At 41.0% G+C, this 21,306-nt stretch overlaps 1 protein-coding gene across 5 annotated transcripts in view; it reads left to right on the top strand.

Annotated features, from left to right (window-relative positions):
- Positions 1 to 21,306, top strand: part of msrab (methionine sulfoxide reductase Ab) — a 69,885-nt gene that overhangs the window by 1,535 nt on the left and 47,044 nt on the right. For 2 of the 5 annotated variants that reach the window (XM_008399961.3, XM_081602861.1), the window contains exon 2: positions 19,501 to 19,699. The exons of 1 other annotated variant lie outside the window; for it this stretch is intronic. In XM_008399961.3, the coding sequence (XP_008398183.3) occupies positions 19,501 to 19,699 (199 nt within the window). Of the gene's footprint in view, positions 1 to 7,907; positions 8,187 to 19,109; positions 19,700 to 21,306 lie in introns of those variants that run through there. 2 more of the 5 variants (XM_081602864.1, XM_081602862.1) reach the window with 2 other exon arrangements.

Consider the following 21,306-nt stretch of genomic DNA (forward strand, 5'->3'; position numbering starts at 1 on the left):
TTAAAGTATTCTGTTGCTAAGCCATTCAGTGATTTATAAACTAACAAAAGTATCTTAAAACATATTTTCCATCAGCTTTTGGGCCTGATCAGTAGTTTTTAGCCGCAGTAGCTAACTCTACATTGTTTATGTTAGCATCCAAAGATGACTTCAGTTTTGTTTGTGCTGAGCTGGAGAAGGTTATGGTACATCCATGCTCTGACTTGTTTCCAGCCTCTCTTCAGTGCTTGAATGGGTTCATAGTCACCTGGTGACATTATGATGGAGTTATGAGTCACCTGCATATGTATGGGACCTAATCTCATAACTGCTTTTTATAACGTGAGCGGAAGCATGTTTGCTAAACGGGATGCGTCTGAGGATGGAACCTTGGGGTACCGGTCATCTCTGATGATTGGATAAGATTGTTGGTAGGAGGAAAAACAGAATCTGTTTTAGTCTAGTTATTTTCTCCTACTAAATGTGTTTTTTAGTTGACTTGTACACTAGGCATGTTGGAAAAAATAAAGTTTTTGGTTGTAGAATTTTTTTATGCTACAGAAATTTGACCTTTGTAACAAGGTCGTGCACATTCTGACTTTCGCTGTACGTTCGTTCTGCCAGAGGTTTCACACTGATGGCTTTAGGCTTAATTTGCAACATCTGGATGGTTCAGTGTAAAAGATGTTATAGGGATGCTCCGATCAGGTTTTTTGATGCCGATTCCAATACTGATCATCAATGAAGCCGATCACTGATCACTGCTACCAATCGCCTGGAATGGTTGCCAATTTTTCGCTTTTGGTATAAATGATACTATGTTATCTGACAAAATGGAAAAATTATCTGGCAATAAATTCACCTAATTTAGACATAATAGACACATTTTAATACATATCTAAGATCGTTTTTTTATTTTTTAAGTTAGATGCTGCAGCTTTAAGCAGATGTAAAAGTTCACTGTCTGGTGGAGGTTGAGTTGCGCTCCGTCTGTGAAATATTACTATCAGTAGCGCGTAGCGGGGGTCCAAAAGTGAGAGCAGAACCAGCGTCTTACACTGCTAGCTCGAAGACTTTAATTACTTTTCTGGTTGTTAGTTTAGCTTTCTGACCGTGATGCTAATCCGGTTGAGTGTTGGTAGCTGTGCGCTGCTTTACCTGCTATCTGGCCGCTCGGATGTCCTTATTTCCCTGCAGTGAGCCTCGATGTAGCCAAACTCCGTCAAGTGCTTGTTCTTTAAATGCCATATTAGATTCGTTGTGTTGATGCATTTTGACGAGCTTCACCCGCGAGGTAATTTTTCAACGCACTCTCGGATATATAAATCGTTTTTATTACATTTATCGTGGGGGGTGGGCGATATCGACTTAAAATTTTATCACGATATTTTGTAGTACTGCTGTGATAATGATAAACGTCACATGCAGACGTGTGACTGCACACAATAACGGCTCTGAATCACATTTTCAAATTAATGATATTAATCTACGCTCTCATTAAACAAACAGTGAAAAGTTTTGGGGTTTTTGCATCATTAATAAGAATTTATTGCAACAACGATAAATCAGAAATCTTATTATGGCATGAATGATAAATGATAAACAACACAATAAATGCCCACCCCAAATGTTTCATTATCACAACAGTACAGCAAAATACGACAAAACTTCAAGTCTGTGTCGCCCACTGCTGGGGATAACCCTCAGAAATCAGATTCACCCTTATTACAGGCGAGTTTATGGTGAATGGCCGGCATCTAACAAAGTGACAACAGCCTATAAAAGAGCCACGGCTGGTGAGCGTTGAGTGTGTCGGGAGGGAGGGAGCTCCATGGCACGTGTCGTCTGTGTGTTGTGGTGGGGGGGAGGGTGTGTGTGTGTGTGTGTGTGTGTGTGTGTGTGTGTGTGCGCGAGGCAAGCGTGCCGCCCTCAAGGGGTTCTCCTGTGACCCTTATCTGCGTGTCTCTGGGGACGCCTTTCAGCCCCTCCTGGGATGCAAATGAGCAGCCATAAAGCAGGGGCGCATGGAGATGCCCCATACGGAGAGGGCGGCGGAGAAGAAAGAGAAAGTGGTGCTGGAGGTGGAGGAAGAAGAGGAGGAGAAGGAGGAGGAGGGTCAGCTCTGGAACATCCCACAGAGTGAATATTACGCTGAGAGCATGCAGGAGATGAAGTAGCAAACTAACAGACATGATGGGAGAGTTTGTGATGGTGTGTGAGATGGCATCCTCAACCAACATTTTCTTTCCTTTAAATTGATCAAATCCATAAAAATAAATAAAAATGATTATACAGCTACGATTGAAGATATAATTATTTATGTATATCTTAAATCCTGACGGGATCGATCCAGAGAAAACATTCTCGACTCATGAGATCCTTTTGTGAGCGACGTATTACACGGTTTGGGTTCATTTTGCACTGCAAGGTCATGGTTCTGCTTTATTTTCCCCTCATTATCATAAGGCATCCATCTCTTTCTTCCATTAGTGACGCTTCGCCATGTCGCCAACCCGACCTCTATTTTCGTGACTAAATTAGATTGCCTCTGTCTTCTCCTGCATTTTACTGGGAAAAAATAATCTCCCAATCAAAATGAGAAAATTAATCCTCTAAATATCATTATGTAGTTTGTATTAAAAGATAGATTGCACAATCTTTTTCTGAGAATATTATTATATATCAATGCATTTTAAATGCGTATCGTCAGTTGGAAGTTTCAGAATCTTCTATTTTACGCTATTTATGTTTATTTTATTTTAGTATTAATTGAATATGGCGGCCTCATGACATATTCCTACCTCTTTTTACTTACATATATGTAAGAAATAAAAAGATGTCATGTTGGGAGATGGTTTTTCTGGGCGGTGGGGGAGGGGCCGTCTGTGTATGGTCACCTGCTCTCCAGCACCAGGGGTTCTGCAGTGTTTGATGTGGTCGGCATCCCCCTCCGCATGTCTCCTAATTGTATTGAGCATTGTGACGATGCATAATGTGCAGACAGGCAGAGGGACCTGAAAACAGTTGATGACCTCTGTCTCAACATATGTGGCACGCTCACCCGCTGCACACTGTCATTGTGAGGAGATGAATGCATGCGAATAGAAATGCGTAGATGTAGACCTGCTATATAGCTGTGGTATCTATTTTTTATTTTCTTTAAATAAGACACGGCTTTTGCTCTTAAATAAATTTGTTAGTGAGGTTTTTAGCTGCTGTTGCGTCTGAAATAAATCTGAATTATATGTCGACTTATTTTAAATAATGAATTTTTACCACATTTTTTTTATTTTTGTCTGCATATTGTGCCTCCATCATCTGGGATGTAGGTCAGCTCACATCTTTGTTGCCTGCAGCGATTTGCAGCTTGAATCGTTTGATGTAAGGCTGTGATTTTCTTTTATTTAATACAATAATTTATGCTCATTATTAAAATTACTTGAGGCTTTCTTATATTGGATTTTTTTTTTTGTACTTTAACAAGAAATACTACAGATAGAAATTCAGTCCATAAAACGACGACTTTATTGAAATGTTTCAAAGAAGGAAAAAACACAAGTGTGATGCTGAAAGTGAGAAACCCAAACGGATCGTTTCAAATGCAGGGAAGCGTGTTGCAGCTGAAATCGAAGCTAAAGTTATAAACCAACATGCAGGAGGATGACTTTGAGTTTTTTACAAGACAAATACACAGCAGGAGTTTGATTTATTGCTTCCCATAAGTAATATCATGGCAGTATTTTTCTTTTTTGTCTTTTTTTTTTTTACCTCATAAGGAAGTGTATTCTCACAGAAAACACACAGACCTTTGAAGTGTCCCACTGTCACCACATGGCAAATCCCCCCAGTGTGATCCCTCTGTCCACTTGGCTGCAGGAGTAACACTGCAACGCTGCCTATGGCTCTGTTTGCTGGGACAATATGGAAACCAGTATGTTAACCGCCCAGTGCCCAGTGGTTGTGGGTCTGTGTCCTAAAATATGCATTTGCTCCTCTTGGATCTGTGCGTGCAGGCTGGTTAATCTGGATTGTGAAGCGCGTTAATCTGTGCAGCCCTGTCCTGTCACCTACACGCTGCAGGTGAGGGTCGACTGTGGCTTCTCTCTTGGCATTCACCGCGTGCCTTAATTGTATTGAAATTAAATCAAGGTCCACTGTGAACACAAAGAGCTCAAACCCAAACTTCCAAGCATTCGCAGCTAACGCTCCCATGTCCTCCTCTAATCTGTCATGTGCCGCACGTTGAACTTCACTCCTTCTTTCGCTGCATGTTTTCGCCTCTTTTCTGTTGCAAAAGTGCAAAGAAATTTCTGCCTCCGCTCAGCTGTACTTTCTCATTCCCTCTTCCTCACCTGTGATCTGTCCTCCCTGTAGGCTCAGACGCGGCTCTGCGGGTCTTTCACACGTCAGAGTGCCAGCCATGTTAATCCCACACAAATGTGCAGTCTGACTTAAAAAAAATAATGTTTTCTGTGCAGATAGTACAGAAAAAGACACAAACACACACTGCAAACGGTGGCTCGCACTGAACGGCACATATACATGCACGCATGCAAATGTGGATGTGCAGCAACAAAATTTGAGGGGGGGGAGAGGAAAAAAAAAAAAGTGTTGTCATCAAAGCAGGGTTCACAGCCTTCAGATGCTGTTTGGGTAAACAGAACAGAGAGACGAGAGCGGCAGAGCGAAGCTACCTTTGTTGCACCATAAAGAGAGCAGCTGCCCGGCTACCTGATCGCTACCATTCCTGCAGAACATCTTCCCCCTGAGAGCAAAACAAAGGAAGGACGCTCGGTTTTTTCACGAGGACACACCAACGACGCTCCGCAACGTCCTGATGTGAGCAAAGCGCCGGACTCTACGCGTCGCCTGATCTCTGGAGCTCAGTACGGCTTAACCAGACCAAACCGATCTTCATCCCAGTTGGTAAAGCTGTGTCGCTATCTCCCTCTCGCCCTCCCTCCTGCTCTCCATCTCTTTACTGTTCTCTCTCGCTCTGTACACTCTGCGCATGTATCTGTACAAACCAGAAAGCAGGACCTAAATATCAACACACACACACGCACAAATCGATTTGCAAGCAGTAAAGTGTGATGGAAAGAAGGAAAAAATTCAGAATTGAAGCTTTTTATCATACAAATCACTCCAGGAAATCACTTTTTTTTTTTTAAACTCTTCATCACTGCAATCAGTCTCTTTTTCCGTTTTACCCTACACAATGCTACCACAAACAGAATCTTTCTTTTCTCTGATCGAATACGTCCTTCCTCTCTAAGGCTGAAGCGAAAAACAGCAGAGAAGATGGAGAGTGTGTCCTCCTTCAGGTCCTCGCTCCCGGTCTTGTTGTTGTTTGTTGCCGCTGTAGTTGTGGCTGCGCCGCTCCATCTCCATCCTGTCTGGGTTCTTCTGCGTTGGGAAGACACAAGGGGTGGCGGGATGGCAAACAGGGGGAGACTGAAGGGACGGGATGCAGGCAGGTGTCACGCATGCAGTCAAGGGGGAAAGGAGGAGAAGGTAGCAGGAGGAAGAAAAAAAAAACACGGACTCAGCTAAATTCTAGCCGTTCATCGGCTTTAGGAAAAATCCATTTGGATCTGCTCAAGACAAAACCAGAAACAACGGGGAAAAAAAGCCCAGGATGTAGAATATACATATATAAGCCAGGTAGGTATATATGTATGAGGATCCAAGGGAGAAGAAGGAGAACAGGGAAATAAGGGACGGACGGACGAGGAGGACAGGCGACTGGCTCACACGCAGACACAGTGCGCTGAGGAGAAGGCACGGGCTTCAATTTATGCTTTCTGGTCGACACCACCCCCCATCTCACATACATCCATACACACACACACACACACTCTCACACACACAAACACACATCTATCGAATGTCCCGCCCCTATCTGCCCCTGTCCCTATCCTGTCCCGTACTGGATGCATGGCCCAGCTGATCAGTGCACAGGGATTAGCCAACAGGGCCAGCTGGCAGGGATTACACAGGCAAAGTGGGGGGAGGTTTGCACTGGGCGGCAGGGCGGGGGGGGGGGGTAGCTGAGGGGTGAGAGGGTAGATCTAATACTGGGGGATGAGAGGAGGGGGGGGGGGTCGCTGGGGCAGTTCTCTTGTCTTGTCCTACACACACACACCTGCATATAAACACATATTAGTGCACTCACACACTTGAAGCAGATGAACTGTTTGCAGCGACCGCAGCACAACAGAAATGAGCTGCAAGAGTGACGTCTGTAAGCTACGCATCGCATCGTCTCTTCCTGCTGCAAGCAACAACAATGCACCAAGCTGGTGAATGGATGTTAATGTGGAGGAGGCCGCGGGTCGGCGGGGTGGGGGGGGGGTTGACGGCAGAGGGAGGGAACCCCATGAGAGAGTGGAGCAGGGCTGACAATGCGAAGCTTTGACCCTTGACTCCTTCCCCGCTCCATCATCCGCAGCCATCAGCTGATTCTGGTAAATGGGCAGCGGCCACCCCCCCCCCCCCTCCCCTCGCCTCGCTCTCCCTGTCAAACACACACGTGCACACCGACACGAGCCCCGCTAACGCTGCTGAATCTACCAGGGATGACCTTAGCTCTTCTTTTTTTTATTACCAGCCCTTTCCCAGCTCCCGCTCCCTCCAGCGCTCCACTGCTCTTTTCCGCCTCATGTCTCACTTCACCACTTAGCTCATCCCGGTATTCCCGCTGCTATAACCATTCCCGTTCTTTAAAAAGTGTCCACAGCTGTCGTATCCACACAGAAACAGGAGCTTATTTTCATCTGGTCGTCGTTGAATCATATTGAATTAGATTTTCTTTCTCAGTGTTTTTGTAAGGCCTGTGAACCTCTTCCACATTACAGATGTATTTTGACTCCACTGGTGTGTAAAAGTACACAAATACTTTGGTTGAAATCAATAGGTCACACATTAAAAGCCTTTCAAGAGTAAAGCTGTTGCTGTTGTTTTTTTGTTTTTTACAATAAACAATGTAGCGTTTTCTTATGGCTGCTGATCTGATTTATTCATACATCAGCATCACTACTTCCTTTATTCAGTGTAGGTATTATTATTTTGATCCTTCATTAATATATGGTTAGGAAAAAAAATGGAAAGAAAAGTTAAACTTATCTTATTTCAGTCTCTGCAAAAAAATGCAGACAAATCTTTAAAAATGTTCCTTAAACACATCAGATGTGCACAATTTATGGAACGTAGACGCCGTCCAGAATGTGTCTCTAACTCCTCACAGTTATAGATTTGAAGCAGTAAATCAGACATCTTTTGTTTATCTGTGTGCAAACTGAGCTTCCGTCTGAGCTTTTTGTACATACGTGTCAAATACTGTATATGCACACAAATTTTAAATGCACGTACGGACCCGAGGAACGGGCTCCTCAAAGTGCTTTTCTGTAGATTTAACGTGACATTTTCTGTGGCCTCGAAGGCTAACGTAGATGCAGACATGCTGATGTGAGACATACATGATGTTAGGTTGGATGTTTTCTGCCTGAAATGCACAGACACCTTGGAGCAGAGCTCTAGTGTCAAACACCAGAGAGATCCTGTTTTTGTTTGTGAAGACGAGATTCATTTTTTATTTGAAATATTTTTCTGTTAAAGATCATTCTTTAATTTTCCCTTTAATTAAAGGGAAAATGCTATTGTGTATAAGCATAAATGGTGCTTTTTCACAAAAAGTTGAACCTTGTCCACGTCAAAAACATGGCAGAACGAATATTTCTTACAGCGTTTTTTACGCCTTCGCACTTCGTCCTTAATTTTTAAAGAAGAGAGTAGCAAACGGGCGTGCAACCACTGCTAGCTGGCAGCTGCAAAGATCAGAAGGACTCGAGAAAAGATTTTTTTTTTATCAGACAGAGAAACACGGGCAAAAAAGAGTCAAGCTATTATATAAAGAGACAAGCCAGGAGAGACAGACAGACAGGCAGAAACAGACAGACAGACAGGCAGGGACAAATAGGCAGTGCTCGTCTCCCACTTTGGTAATCTGATGGGGAGATTAGCAAGCAGGCAGCATTTGGGTCGGATTATCGGGTCATTAGAAAAGACTGGTGCTCCAGAGCCTCTCTCATGTGTTAATGTGGCTTTACAGGTCCTGAGCGCAGTCTGTGCAGATTGCAGAGGATGTACATGACATCGTCTCTAAACATGCAAAGAAGGCCGCATCACCCTAACACCCCTCAGACCTGGTGTGTAACTGTACATCTGTGACATTATTTAAATGTTTTTTTATATCTTACCTGCAATCCTCATATTTATCTAATAAAATGTTTTATATTAGTCGTCTCTAAATATCAGATTTAACTCATCCATAGAAATGTAGCATTTTTAAATAGCCTCTAAATTTGCACTTATAATTTATTTTTATATTGCATTTTAATAAAAAAAAAATATATAGACAGTTTTGTTTATTTCTGATAAAGAAAAATATTTACAGTTTTTAGATAAATTACAAGTGCAAGATTATTCCTTAATAAAAAGTGGAGTTTATTAGAAAAAATACATGGGATTGAAATGTGTTTTATTATTATCATACATATGTGATGCTTGGTGATATACTTGTAATTTATACAGAGTTTTTAAAATGCATGTCTTGTTGAAAATATATTTAGAAATCAGTTTGTGTTTTGTTATATATTGGTCAGGATTATTGGGCTGCTGCTCATTGATAGCTGATCAATGCTGCTGCCGTTCGCTGTGTCAGTTGTGCTGATGCGCAGTATCGTTGCAACGCTGCGAAATTGGTCTCAGTTTCACAAGAACAGACAATGAAGCCTCTGATAAGTAAGCATGCTTTATTTGTTGTGTGTGTGTGTGTGTGTGTGTGTGTGTGTGTGTGTGTGTGTGTGTGTGTGTGTGTGTGTGTGTGTGTGTGTGTGAGACTTCATGCCGAGCTTATTGTTCCAGCTTCACACCAGCCCAAACACAGATCTAATGAGCGTTAAGTTTGTAACTTTTCTTCTAGGATCGATCACTTTCTCCGTTAAAATCTGATCTCTGGTCCCAAAAACCTTCGCTGCTGCTGCTGCCTCTGCATACACCCTGTCCCAGTTCCCCACCCCCCATCCCCTTTTTGTCAAATAAATTGCTATGTGACCTACTTCCCATTTTGCACCATTTCGCTCGCATTCAGATATTATTGTTTGAACATGAGTGATTTGCTTTGGGGCATGCGGTATCAAAGAGGGCACATTGTGCAGTATACAAAATAAGGCATGCTTTACTGTAAGTGGTTATAAATTAAATATAAAAACCTCAACTTCAGCGTGGACGGCGTTTCATCTGTGGGTTGTTGCAGTGCTGCGGCCTCTTTTACCACTTTTAGTTTTTGAATTTTCTTGTGTGAATTGTAATTAAAATACATGGGCCACGTATTTTCTGATTAACACGTGAAGTAATTCTCAGAGCACCGAGTATGTGTTTGTGATGGCCATGGTCAGAAAATAAGGTAAATCAATTTTGCAGCCTAGCTAAGCAGAAAGCACACTGGTCATTTTTAATAATAAGCATTGCTAATTTATTGAGGCACGTTGCATTTATAACCCAGTTAGATCTGCACCAGTTGGCATCCAGTGTCCTGCCTCGACTTGTGGTGCATTTTTTAAAAACCCTCACTGATGCGAGGATCCGGCATCCAAAATACAGTCGTGGAGGAGTGCCGCAATAACTTGATGTTATTTTTGCATTCTCATTTTAGGTTTTGTTTGTTTTTTTGGGGGAAATATTATTTCTACCTGCATGTTTAATTTTAATTCTCAAATTAAAAAAAGTCAAATATTTCCATGTGTACAGCTGCGAGTCGCTGTGTGTCTCTGTGTGTGTGAGACGAAGGTTTCTTCCTGCAGGATCCCAGTGATGGAGCGATGGCACCAGAGACCTCACTGACCCTGATTTATTGGGATCAGAATCCACATGACAGCAATTAATTTACGTCCATTAACCACATTGCTTGCTCTCTCCTTCTTGCTCTCTGAGGACGTTTTTTTGCGCAACCAGTTTGAACGCTTTGCGCTTCTCCTCTTTGACTCCCCCCCCCTCCATCAGCGGCTGATCTTGCTTTTCGTCAGTCACTCCTACAGGTTCACCTCTACATGTAATGACTGTTGCGTTGCTGTAGTTTTGTTCTTTTCACAGGAACGCAACAGAATGAGGAACTTCTGATTTGAGCTATTTTAAAGGGTGTATCCGCTCTTTAATTAAAATTTAAAAAACATACATGGTGAAAAATGTGAATAACTTAAACACCGCTAAGCAAATTGACTAGAACTACACAAGGAATTGGATATTAACATTGTAAGCTGTGCATCTTCTGATCATGCCACAACATTCTGCATTCTGTTTTATCATGAAAGCATAATTTCATTCAGGTTCTTATGCTCAAGGGCCTTTTTATTTTTCCCTTTACATTTAAGTTTCCTTATTCATCCTCTCTGGCCTACATCTGCCGCCACTTCCGCTGCAACTTTAATTCTTCTTTTCTACCAGTATCCGTCAGCACAATTTTTTTTTTTTTTTGGCCTTTCAACTCAAGATGGGAGACTTTGCTTGAGGGGGAATTTGCCATTTACTTCCACAGACAAAGAAAAAAGAAAAGAAAAAGAAGGGAGCATTAGCACTTTGGCTCTTTATTTGTCTGCTTGCTTTGTGCATCTTTGCTTTTTCTTTCTCCACCTATTATAAAAGCCTTCCTCCAACTCAGGCCTTCACATCTTCACTCAGTCCTCCGGCTAGAACAGAAATCACTAAATGCATCGGGTTGCCTTGATCAGGAGCGAAGACGGAGGGATGAATTGTTTAGTTATTCCGTCCCGAACTTGAGTATAAAAAAACTCTTCATGGATGCAGACTTTCTATGTTTCACTTTGTAGAAATGAATAGATTTCTTGTTTTATTTTAGCACATTTCTGCAGACGCCTAATTTCAGATTTATTCTGACGGAGGAGACAATCAGAAAAAAAAAAAAAAATCCTTTGCAAGCATCTCATCGCTCGGGGACAGGTTCTCCCAGTGTCTGCTGGAGGATTGGCTGAGGACGTGGTGCGGGAGGAAAAGTTGCAGTTGGCAGCATGCAGAAAGACGCTGCAAAGGGAGTGGGGGTTTGCAATAAAGGATTTTAAACCAAAGCCTCTTTGGTAAAGCAGAGGAAGGGAGGTAGGGTGGAAAGAATGGGGCTGTGGGGGGAGGTGGATGGATACAGGATGACACAAGGTCCAGATTAACCCTAATCTCAGGTCTGCTGGTTTAGGTGAGGCCGGGGGACTGGAGGAGGCAGTGCCATGATGCCAGGTGGTCATGAGGAGGTTAAAGCTGGGAGAGGATGTGGGATCAGAGGGGGTGTTGCTAGGGGGGAAGAAGAAGAAGAAGAGCAGCAAATAGAGTAAGGTTTTCGATAGTTTTTGCTTTGAGCGAGCTTTTTTGTAGATTGAACTAAATTTAAAAAAACAATAACAGACAGAAACCAGAATGAGAGAAGCTGCTGTGGTCTGGGTTTGGAGTGGGGGGAGGTTATTCGGATACCAGCCCAGCGGGGGGCTGCGACAGAGGCGGCCGGGTGATTGGGTGGTTCGTGCATGGTGACAGTGGCACATGCCCCGGTGCATGGGATTAGAGGGACAGTCGGTAATCTGCTGTTTAGGCTGTATGTAGGGCAAGAGTAGCTTAGCCCAGCCGCTCTTAGCAAGGCTGGAGCGAGAGGGAGAGGAAGTGGACCGGCATTATGGAGCAGCACTCAGCTCACTCAAATCGCCCATCAGGTCGTTTTTTGTTGTTGTTTTTTTTCTGCTTTTATCCACCCGCTCTCTGTCTGGCTGCTTGTTTCACATACAGCAAAGTGTAAAAGTCTTCACACCCCCTGAACATTTTCACATTTTGTCACATCATATAACCAAAAACCCATAAAAATAAATGTGGCTTTTTATGTGGCAGACCAGCATAAAGGTAACAAGGAAAATGATGGATGGGTTCACATTTTTTAGAAATGCAAATTTGAGCCCCCTTTAAAATCCACATCAAACCTAATTAGAAAACACAGTCCACCGATGTGTAGTGCAGAGAATAAATCAAGCTGTTCTGCAAAGGCCTCAGAGGTTTGTTGCAAAAACATCACGAAGACCAAGAAACACAGCAGGCAGGTCTAAAGCAGAGTTAGGATATAAAATAATAACCAAAGCTCCAGTAAACTTCATAAAAACTGATCTATTTATGAGCTTATAAACTCTGCAGCATTAAAATAGCACGCCACATTTCATCAGTAATATCCCTCCTATGATGTTCAGGACGCTGCAGCCTCTCCAACCAACAACCAGTATTTTTTTCCCAGCTGCTGTTTTCTTAGTGTTCTGCTTTAACATGAGTTTACAGAAAGCTGCTACTGTGTTCTCACAAAATAACACCTAAAATGTAGTTTTATCATTTATTTTCAACAGCAGTGATGAGCAGATAACATTCCAAAAAGGTCATAATCGAATCGCCCAAATATATCTGATGACTAAATGCTTCATGGCATTCTGACAACTAAATGTTTACAAAATCTTACTGTGGAAAAACAATAGCTAAAAATGCTAACATTAGCTTCTGCTCTGTTGTAATAAGACCTGTTGATGATTCAACTTATATTGTAGTGCGGTTCCAGTTAATTTTGTGCCAACAGAACTGACACAAAAAATGGTTCTGCCTCATAAATGTAAGCTTGAAAGTCGTACATTTTAATGACTTTTATTTGCTCTTTCCCCACCACACTCTCTCTCTCTCTCATCTGTCCAGGGATATCGTGGCAGATCACATGACACGGATATAGCAGCCATCCTGTTTCACCTCCAACATTACTGATCTGAATGTCTTACTTCATATTTTTGGCCATCTTTAAAAAATGTATTAGAGCATAAGAACATAAGAACAATATACCTCTTCCCAAAGAAGTTCCAATAATTAGCTCTTCATTAGGAGCCTAATCTATTTATACCTTGCATGTGTTTTTGTTTTATTTTATTATGTTGAGAAGTCTACAGTTTCCATGGAGAGTACTTTCATTACTAAACTGCAGACCTTGACGATCCTTGTGGTATTAAGTTTTGAGAGCACTCCAAATTTGAGTTAAACGGTAAATATTGACAATAATTTAAGAGTCACTTCATAAATCAAATTAATTATTTGAACTGCTGACATAACAAATGCAAAACTAAGTTTAAAACGCTATGCTACATGACGGTGAAGAACTAATTGGATGTCTGTCCTCAGAAGCATAGGAAAGCTAAGTATACACTGCATAGGCTCAGTTAGTGTCAAATGAGAGGAATGCACACAGAAATCTGAGAGCATGCAGTGTGTAATCACTTTCAAACACAAGAGGTTGTGACAGCTTTCTTCTGTAGAGTGGAAACATTTCAGAAGTGACAGTAATACACTTCACTTAAGTTCAAAGTCGTGTTATATTTAAGAATATTCCAGAGGCAGTAATAATGTTACTGTGGGTTTTTTATTATTGTTTTTGCTTCATTTTAGTCTTATAATGATCAAACAGTTAATCAGTGGAACAACGGGACAAGCTCTGGGGAACATTTATATTACAAAGGCTTTTCAATTATCCAACAAAAAGTCCCATTTGTGACTCCTCTAGTTTCAAACTATTCACATGTCTGAGGGCCAGTTTGACGGTTCAGAGGTCAGAGCAGTGAGCTAACAGGACAGAAGGAAAATGGTTTGAATCACAGTAGTTATTCAAACCCCACTCACATGCAGTGGTGGGTGGTTTTTTCCCCGATGCATCAAGTTCCTGCAGTCCAAAATTAAGCACTAGGATATTCTAAGTGGACAATTGTGTTTCTGAGTTGGTTTGGTGGGTTGGGTGCGTCTTTCTAGACTATTTTTGTCCACTTCTCTTCTTTAAAATAGACACCTTGATAGATTTTCTGTGTTAGACCGATTTAGATTGCAGGCAGGCCGTTGAAGAAGTCAACCAAAAGAAATCCATTTCCTGAAAATGAAGAAAAGCAAAAATGTCAGGAATAAAACTGCAAAGAAATTTAAAGCAATGACTATCAGAGCTCTGCTAAATCTATCAACTGTAAATCTACTAAGGCATGGATGTCCGGATGTCCACCTAAGCTGACAGACCAGACAGGAGAGCACTAATCGGAGAAAAAGGCATAAGGTTGCAATGGTACCTTACCAGTCTTTACTGGAGTAGCTGCAGAAATCCACAGTTCAGGAGGGAGAATTTGTTGACGAGAAAACTTTTACCACCTCCTTCCCAGTAACTGCTGTGTCCCATACATGGCTTTATCACAACTAGACAACTTGTGTTCCTCCAGAGCTGTGGGTCTCTGCAGCTCCTTTTCTGACTCAGTCTTTCAGTTTGAGAGGACGGTCTTGTCTTTGTAGGTCTGCATTTGGTCCATCCCATGTCTATCATGTACATGTGCAAAAAATTATGTACAGTTTTCATTAAACCAGAAAATCTCAATGCTCATGCTTTTTTAAATTACTATTTATATTGAGTAAACTTGTCTTTGTTCACATTCTAAATTTATTCAGATTTTATGAACGCAATAAAAAATTCTCCCCTTAGAGGCATTCAAATAAATCAACTTGTTAGCATGTCACTGTTTGCTGTATCATGATTTTCACTTTGTTACATTGTGTTGGGTCTCTTTAGTGAGAGAAAAGTCAGATTTCGCTGTAGCTGAATGACATATGCAGAGAATATATTTGCTGCAAATTCTTGGAAATGCACCATTGTCCAAACCACCCTCACCCTTCCAAGTCATTCAGACTGGCCTCCATCTCTCCCCATTCTGCAATAAGCCGACTGATTTATGGCCAGTGAACTCAAGCACAGGCAGGCATATGAATGAAAATTCGTCAAGTTTGCTTTTCCCACTCTGGTCTGTGAACACTGCCAGAGAACCACATTGCCCCTAACCGTCAGCAGCAGCTTCAGCAGAGCAATCAAAGCCTTTGTTTTTTTCTCACCAGCCCACAATCCCACCTGCTTTGGCGAGACGAAAAGAGTCCTTTAAAAACACAGAGGCGGCATAATTTATTATTCTAATTAGTCAAAGTGAGACTTTAAAAAAGCCACAATTACACTAAACAAGCAAAGCAGTTTCCAGGTTGACGACCTCTTCTTCTGGTCAGCTCTGGTCAGAAGCTTGCATCCACTCTTTAACTGCAGGAATGTTAATTTCAACTTTTATTGACTTACTTTAACTTTTCTTTTTGGAGGTTGGATGGATATTCAAACTCCCATTTCAGTGATGATTGTAAGCAAGAATTGTGTTGACATGTCTGAATTTACTGTTGATTTTCATAAATCCACAGGGTCAAAATTCTGCATTGTAAAAATAAAAGTGGGCCAGGTCAAAAATTTGCCATTGTATGCATTTTAAGTTCAAGATGTAACTTATTTACTCACCTGAAAAAATATCAAATTGAATTGAAACATCACTGGTACTGGAGAAAAATCAGCTTAAGTTCAAATTAAGCCGTCTGTAGCATTAGCTTTGGATTAATGTTTCATTCAAACACTCGACTGGTCCAAGTTCACATCGAACTCTAGATTTGCTCTGGATATAGTTTAAAAAAATTTAGTTACTCTTCTTTCTAAATTTGTGACAGCCAAACAAACAAACCCACAGCATGATGCTACCTCCACCATGTGACAATTGATATTGTGTTCTAAGTTTTTAAAGTCTTTTTTTGACTCCTATATTTCTTGACATTTTGGTCAAACAAGTCAATGTTTTTCCCATTTTGATCATAAAACCTTTCTCCAGAAACATTTTGGTTTGTCCATGTGTGCAGCTGCAAATTTCATTCAAACTTGATTTCACCCCAGGCTGAGAGTTTGGAGAAGATGTTTGAAATTTGGATACAGATGGTGATCCAATAGGTCCAAACCTGATGAAAACTTAGAGTACTCTTAGAAGAAGCGTCCGTCTTTGGAAATCAACCAGTTTAATGGAGCCAAAACAAGTCATGTCGAAATCCATCCAGAATGATGCCAGAAATTTGTTGATGGTTAGAAAAGGGTCTGGATTTTCTTCTCTTGCTAGAAGGTACTAAAAAAAACATTCACTGTGTGAATGTTACCGTGTTTCCCCGATAGTAAGACACCCCCGATTGTAAGACGTATCAGGGGTTTCAGGGGGGTCGGCTAATATAAGCCGTACCCCGAAAGTAAGACATATGTCTTTCGGGGAAACACGGGGGTATTGCCGCCTCCCTCTCATCTAGCTGCGTGCCGCCTCCTGCCCACGTCCGCACCGTCCCCCTCTCCATACGTCACCGCGCCGTCCCCTGCACTTGTCACTGTTGCCTCCTGCTTAAAATACAGTAATACAATACTGTTCAGGTTGTTAATAAATGTTAATTTTATGGTTAAAACAAAAAATTCGACATTTTTTTTCCAATATAAGACATACCCCGAAAGTAAGACATAGTGGGGCTTTTGGGGATAAAAAGAAAGTAAGACACTGTCTTACTTTCAGTAATATTTGAGCCTATATTTATTATTTTGATACATTAAGTTTGGGAAAAAATGTGTTAAACTAAGACCTGTAAACCAATTTCTTGTTTTTCATATTTATTATAGTTTTTCATTTTAAAAACATTCCACCCTGAAAAAGTCAAAGTTCAAATAAATCATTAAAAGCCCCAAATTAATTAAATTGATACCAGTGACTGTATTTTGAGAAATATAAAGAGTCTGTCTAAGCAGTGCTTCATGTCTCCATGAAGTGAATTTCAACAAGCATGTCGGCTTACAGCGCATACAGCAGGTATGTGACCTGGCTAACCAAGTGTCTCCCATCAAACCCGGGGCTTAACATGGAGTGATACCCTGGTAAAGTCTGCCGCAGTGTTTAATTCCAGGTCATTTCATAATCTCTTTGATAATCACATCTGCACATCTCTCCACATTCACTGTCTGACAATCAAACAGCTGCAAGCTGGCATACTCGCTAAATCTTCGCTACAACACACCAGCTATACAGTCAAATATATGCATGCAACCACTCCATGCATGCATGTCTGCACAAGTGCTTGTAAGAAAGCGTGTACGTACACTCATGGACAAATTGCCTATGTGCACAAAAGCGCTCAAGCACATGCATATCCACTCCTTCTACATTCATTTGATCACAGAAATTCCTTCAAATTAAAGTAGATCCTTCTAAAATCACAACTCTGCAGAGGTTACAGAAATGATATTGATTGATTTTTAAGTGGGAAGTGTGTTTTTAGAAGCAGAGAAGAATGGGGAGAAAATGAACACAGCGTGTCTACTGTATTTATGTAGTGTCTTCACATCCCTTTGGTCCTCTGCACCTCATCCCTTCTCCTCTTCCCACACCGCCTCTCCAAGCTCACAGTTACACCCCAATCATCCGGCATCAACAGGCATGTGAACCCAGCACTTGGTTCATCTCTCCTTCTGCCTTCCGCTCCTACTCTGCCTGCTCTGTTTTCATCTGTGTGCTTCCACTCTCCTAGCTTTCGGGTAATTACCTGCCATTTGCATTGCAAAGTCCCTCCGTTCAGCATTCAGCTCCTCCACAGGTGACTGAGCTTCATTTCTCTGGCAGATAAGAGAGAGGAGAAAGGAAGACAGGGAGGAGGGAAGGGTTGTAGAGAGGCTGTGATGTTATTTTGGCTTGCAGAATATGGGAACAATGCCCTGAGTACTTCTTTTTTTGTTGTTGTTCTCATTGACTGGATCAGAGAACAAGGAATGATACTTTATGCTCCCACTGACAAACAATTATCGTCATTACCGTCCCATCGCTAGGTCTTCCTGAAGGTCAAGTTGAAAGCAGTGGAGAGCTGTACCTTTAAAAGACTTTGATAGAAAATGTAATTCTTTGAGATTCAGTTTTATTTACCCACTTTTTTTTTTTTTTGTGAAATCCTAGTGAGACAAGTTTGATTCACAATACCAAAGTACTTGGCTAAATCAATAACAAAGCTGTAGAAGTTGCACAGATGATTCACTGCGGCGGCCCTGAAGGGAAACACAGAATAATTAATTAATTAATTTGGTTTTAGATTACTTAGAAAAAATATTTAAAATACTTGAGTTTTCTTCAAGAATCATAGTTATATATTATCGTAAATGAAAGTCTTCCAGTAGAGCCAAGATGGTTTCCAGTTTCCATATTGATGCATATTTAGTGTTTAAAGTATTAAAACAGGCATTTATAAGTGTCTTAAAGGGGCTCTCAAGTATTCACAGAGCTATTCATGGACAGTTGTGGTCCCTAAGTGCAATGCATAATATATTTAATAAAGCAATAGTGTCTTCACAGATCTGCCTAAATAAAATCAGACAGCTGCTGCTGATCCAGAACAATGTTTGTTCTGTTTGTGTTTTCACTAAAACCAGGAAGTGAGAGCACATCAACCCAGTTTAAAGTCCTTCCACCCTGAGAGAATAGACTTTAAAATACTTCTGTTAGTTTATAAATCACTGAACGGCTCAGCACCAAAACATATTAAAGATCTGCTCTGGGAAGATCAACCTTCCAGACCTCTCAGGTTTTCTGGATCTGAACATGAACATGAAGAAGCAACATTCAGCTTTTTGTGCCACAATAAACTTTTCAAAAACTGTGAAACAGCTGAAACACTGAGTCCTTTTAAATGGAGACTAAAAACCCACCTGCTTAGAGTTGCTTTTGAACAATAAATGAAACACTGACCAACATATTTGATGTTGATGATTTTAACAAATTCACTTCACAAAATGTGTGTTATTGGCTTTCACAATTGTTGACTGTATCGTGTGTTTATTGATGAGTTTTTAATGTTTTCAGTGTAAAGCACTTTGAAGGCCATGTTGCTGAAATGTGCTATACAAATAAACTTGACTGATTGATAGTTTACAATGTATATATATCACTTTCATTAGCTACTGAAGTGATTGATGTCAAGCTTTCTGTTGAACAAATTTCATTTGGAAATGCTTTCTCTCAGTAATTTTACATTTTAACTATTTGTGTGTTTATTTTTTACTCTTTGAAACACCAGAATTAGCAGTTTTATATTTTTGTCTGCTGAATTTTTTTTTAAATATTAAATCAGATATTATTTACTGAGTCATGATCAAGTACTTTGAGGACAGTTTTTGGCTACTCTAACCACTTCTGCTGGTTTCTAATGAAAACATCCAGTTACCAAAACTTGCACAGACCATTAAGACTGGTACTTTATACATCCATACTTTAACCTGCTCCACCAGAAGCACCTCCCACAAAACGGCAGCAGATAATTGGTGAGTGCTCATTTGCATGCTGAATGTGGTGGATATTTATTTAAATTTAATTTCGTTCCCGCACACGGTGCTCTGCAGGCTTTTGTGCCAAAGTCATATTAACCCCTTGACTAGTTAATATGCATCGCACGACGTGGCCCACGTGCCATGAATATTCATCCTGATGGCGTTTTTTTTTTTTTTTCTTCCCCTTTCCGGTGTCGCTCCCTCCCGTCCTCGCCGTTTAACGTAAGTCGGTGATGAAGGCCGTTATGAAACCTTCCCGGAAGGCTCCGCCGCACTCGGGCTGGTTTCCACAAACACTCGGAAAGTGCGCATGGCTGCTGCTGGTGTACGTGTCGCTGCTCGCCGCTGACAGAATGACAGATAAGACCGAGCTGCCGAGCAGAGAGCGGGCTCTGAAGGGAAGGGAGGACAGGATGGGCGTAGCAGGTAAATTGCGGAGTAACGTAAGTTTATAAAAGTTTATCCAAATTGTGGAGTCGGATTTTTTTCTGGAGCCACGTCTGCTGAAACTATTAAAGTTTGTAATGTGACGTTGAAAACACACACACACACACACACACACACACACACACACACACACTCACACATTGACTGTAGAAGAACTGAGGTTTAAAATAATGCAAGGACACAACTTAATCTATATTTTAATTTCCAGAATTGTATTATATTTTTATGCATACCCAAATCACAATGGAAAGCTCTGCTGATTCATTTGCAGCAACAGATGGACATGACATCATGAACTGAAATCACTTTAATCACCAACTCACTGGATACAAATTAGTTTAACCGAGATTCTCTAAATATAAACTCCTAAATAGAACACACAGATTAGGCATAACATTATGACCGTCTGCTGCGCTAGTGTGTTACTCAAACCTACAGGCAAAATAGGTTTGTTTTAGAGGCATTTAGAGACAAAATCAACTCTTCAAAACTCTGGCTTTGTGGCAGAGTGAATTATCCTGCTGAAAGGAGCTACATCCATCCATGCAGGGTCCTATCCAGACTGTACAGGTTTCCCGTCCATCACAGACAAACAACAGTAAAAGCACATGTTGAAGGGTAAGGTATATTTCTAGTGGCATATTAACCTAACATACAGACTTTTGAACACTGGGAGGAAGTCAAGCCATCCTCCCAAAAGATGTCCAGCTGCCACGTGTTTCCCAGGTAAACAATTCATGCACGGCCAACTATCAACCAAGCCACCTTCCTCCATTGCTTCATGATCAAATGTTTTAAGATGCTTCGATCCAAGTGTCCAGTCATCACAATTTGGTTCTTGTGAAACTCATACTAATCTCTAATAACGCACTAAACGTTCAGGACAATTATCACTTCTAGTATTTCACCCACTAGCAGATGGCATGTAGAGATATCAGTGATATCATGTCAGTGGTCATAATGTTATGCCTGAATGGTGGTATTTATTGCTTGTCAGGGGAAGCTAGAAATGCAGTAGTTTTCTTATTTTAGAAAAGCAGTGAAATGTCAGTTTTTATGGGTTAGCCCAGCCTGATATAGTGACTCTGGGGTTGAAAACATAAAAAACCTCAACATTTCTAAAACCTCCCATTAAAACAAGACATCCAAAGGTGGAAGCAACAAAAAATATTATTTCCTAAAATGTATTAGACAACAGTTCCTCCAAACAATCGAGGTCAGACTCCTGATGACTGTGTCCAACTCAGTGGAATATGATCATAAAAACACAGAAAAACATTTAGTTGCACTCAGTATGAACAGATTCAGCCAAATTTCAGGGTTATTTTTTCATAAAGGTTAAAGAAACATCCAGAGTAATGATCCAAATGAGTCGGTTAAAGACAAATCATAACCGGGGATCACTAATTTCAAGCTCAGTGAAAACTATTAGTTTTCTAGTTAAATTGCTGTTTTTAATGTTTTATTATTAAGAAATTACCCGTACTTGTATTCTGGAAACAAAACGTGAACTGAAACCACATTGATTTGGTCAGCCTGCACCTGCACCTGTGATGCAAACAATCACAAATAAGAACTTTTTAGTT

This window comes from Poecilia reticulata, chromosome 22 (assembly GCF_904066995.2).
Source record: "Poecilia reticulata chromosome 22, P_reticulata-male-v2, whole genome shotgun sequence".
Classification (NCBI taxonomy): domain Eukaryota; kingdom Metazoa; phylum Chordata; class Actinopteri; order Cyprinodontiformes; family Poeciliidae; genus Poecilia; species Poecilia reticulata.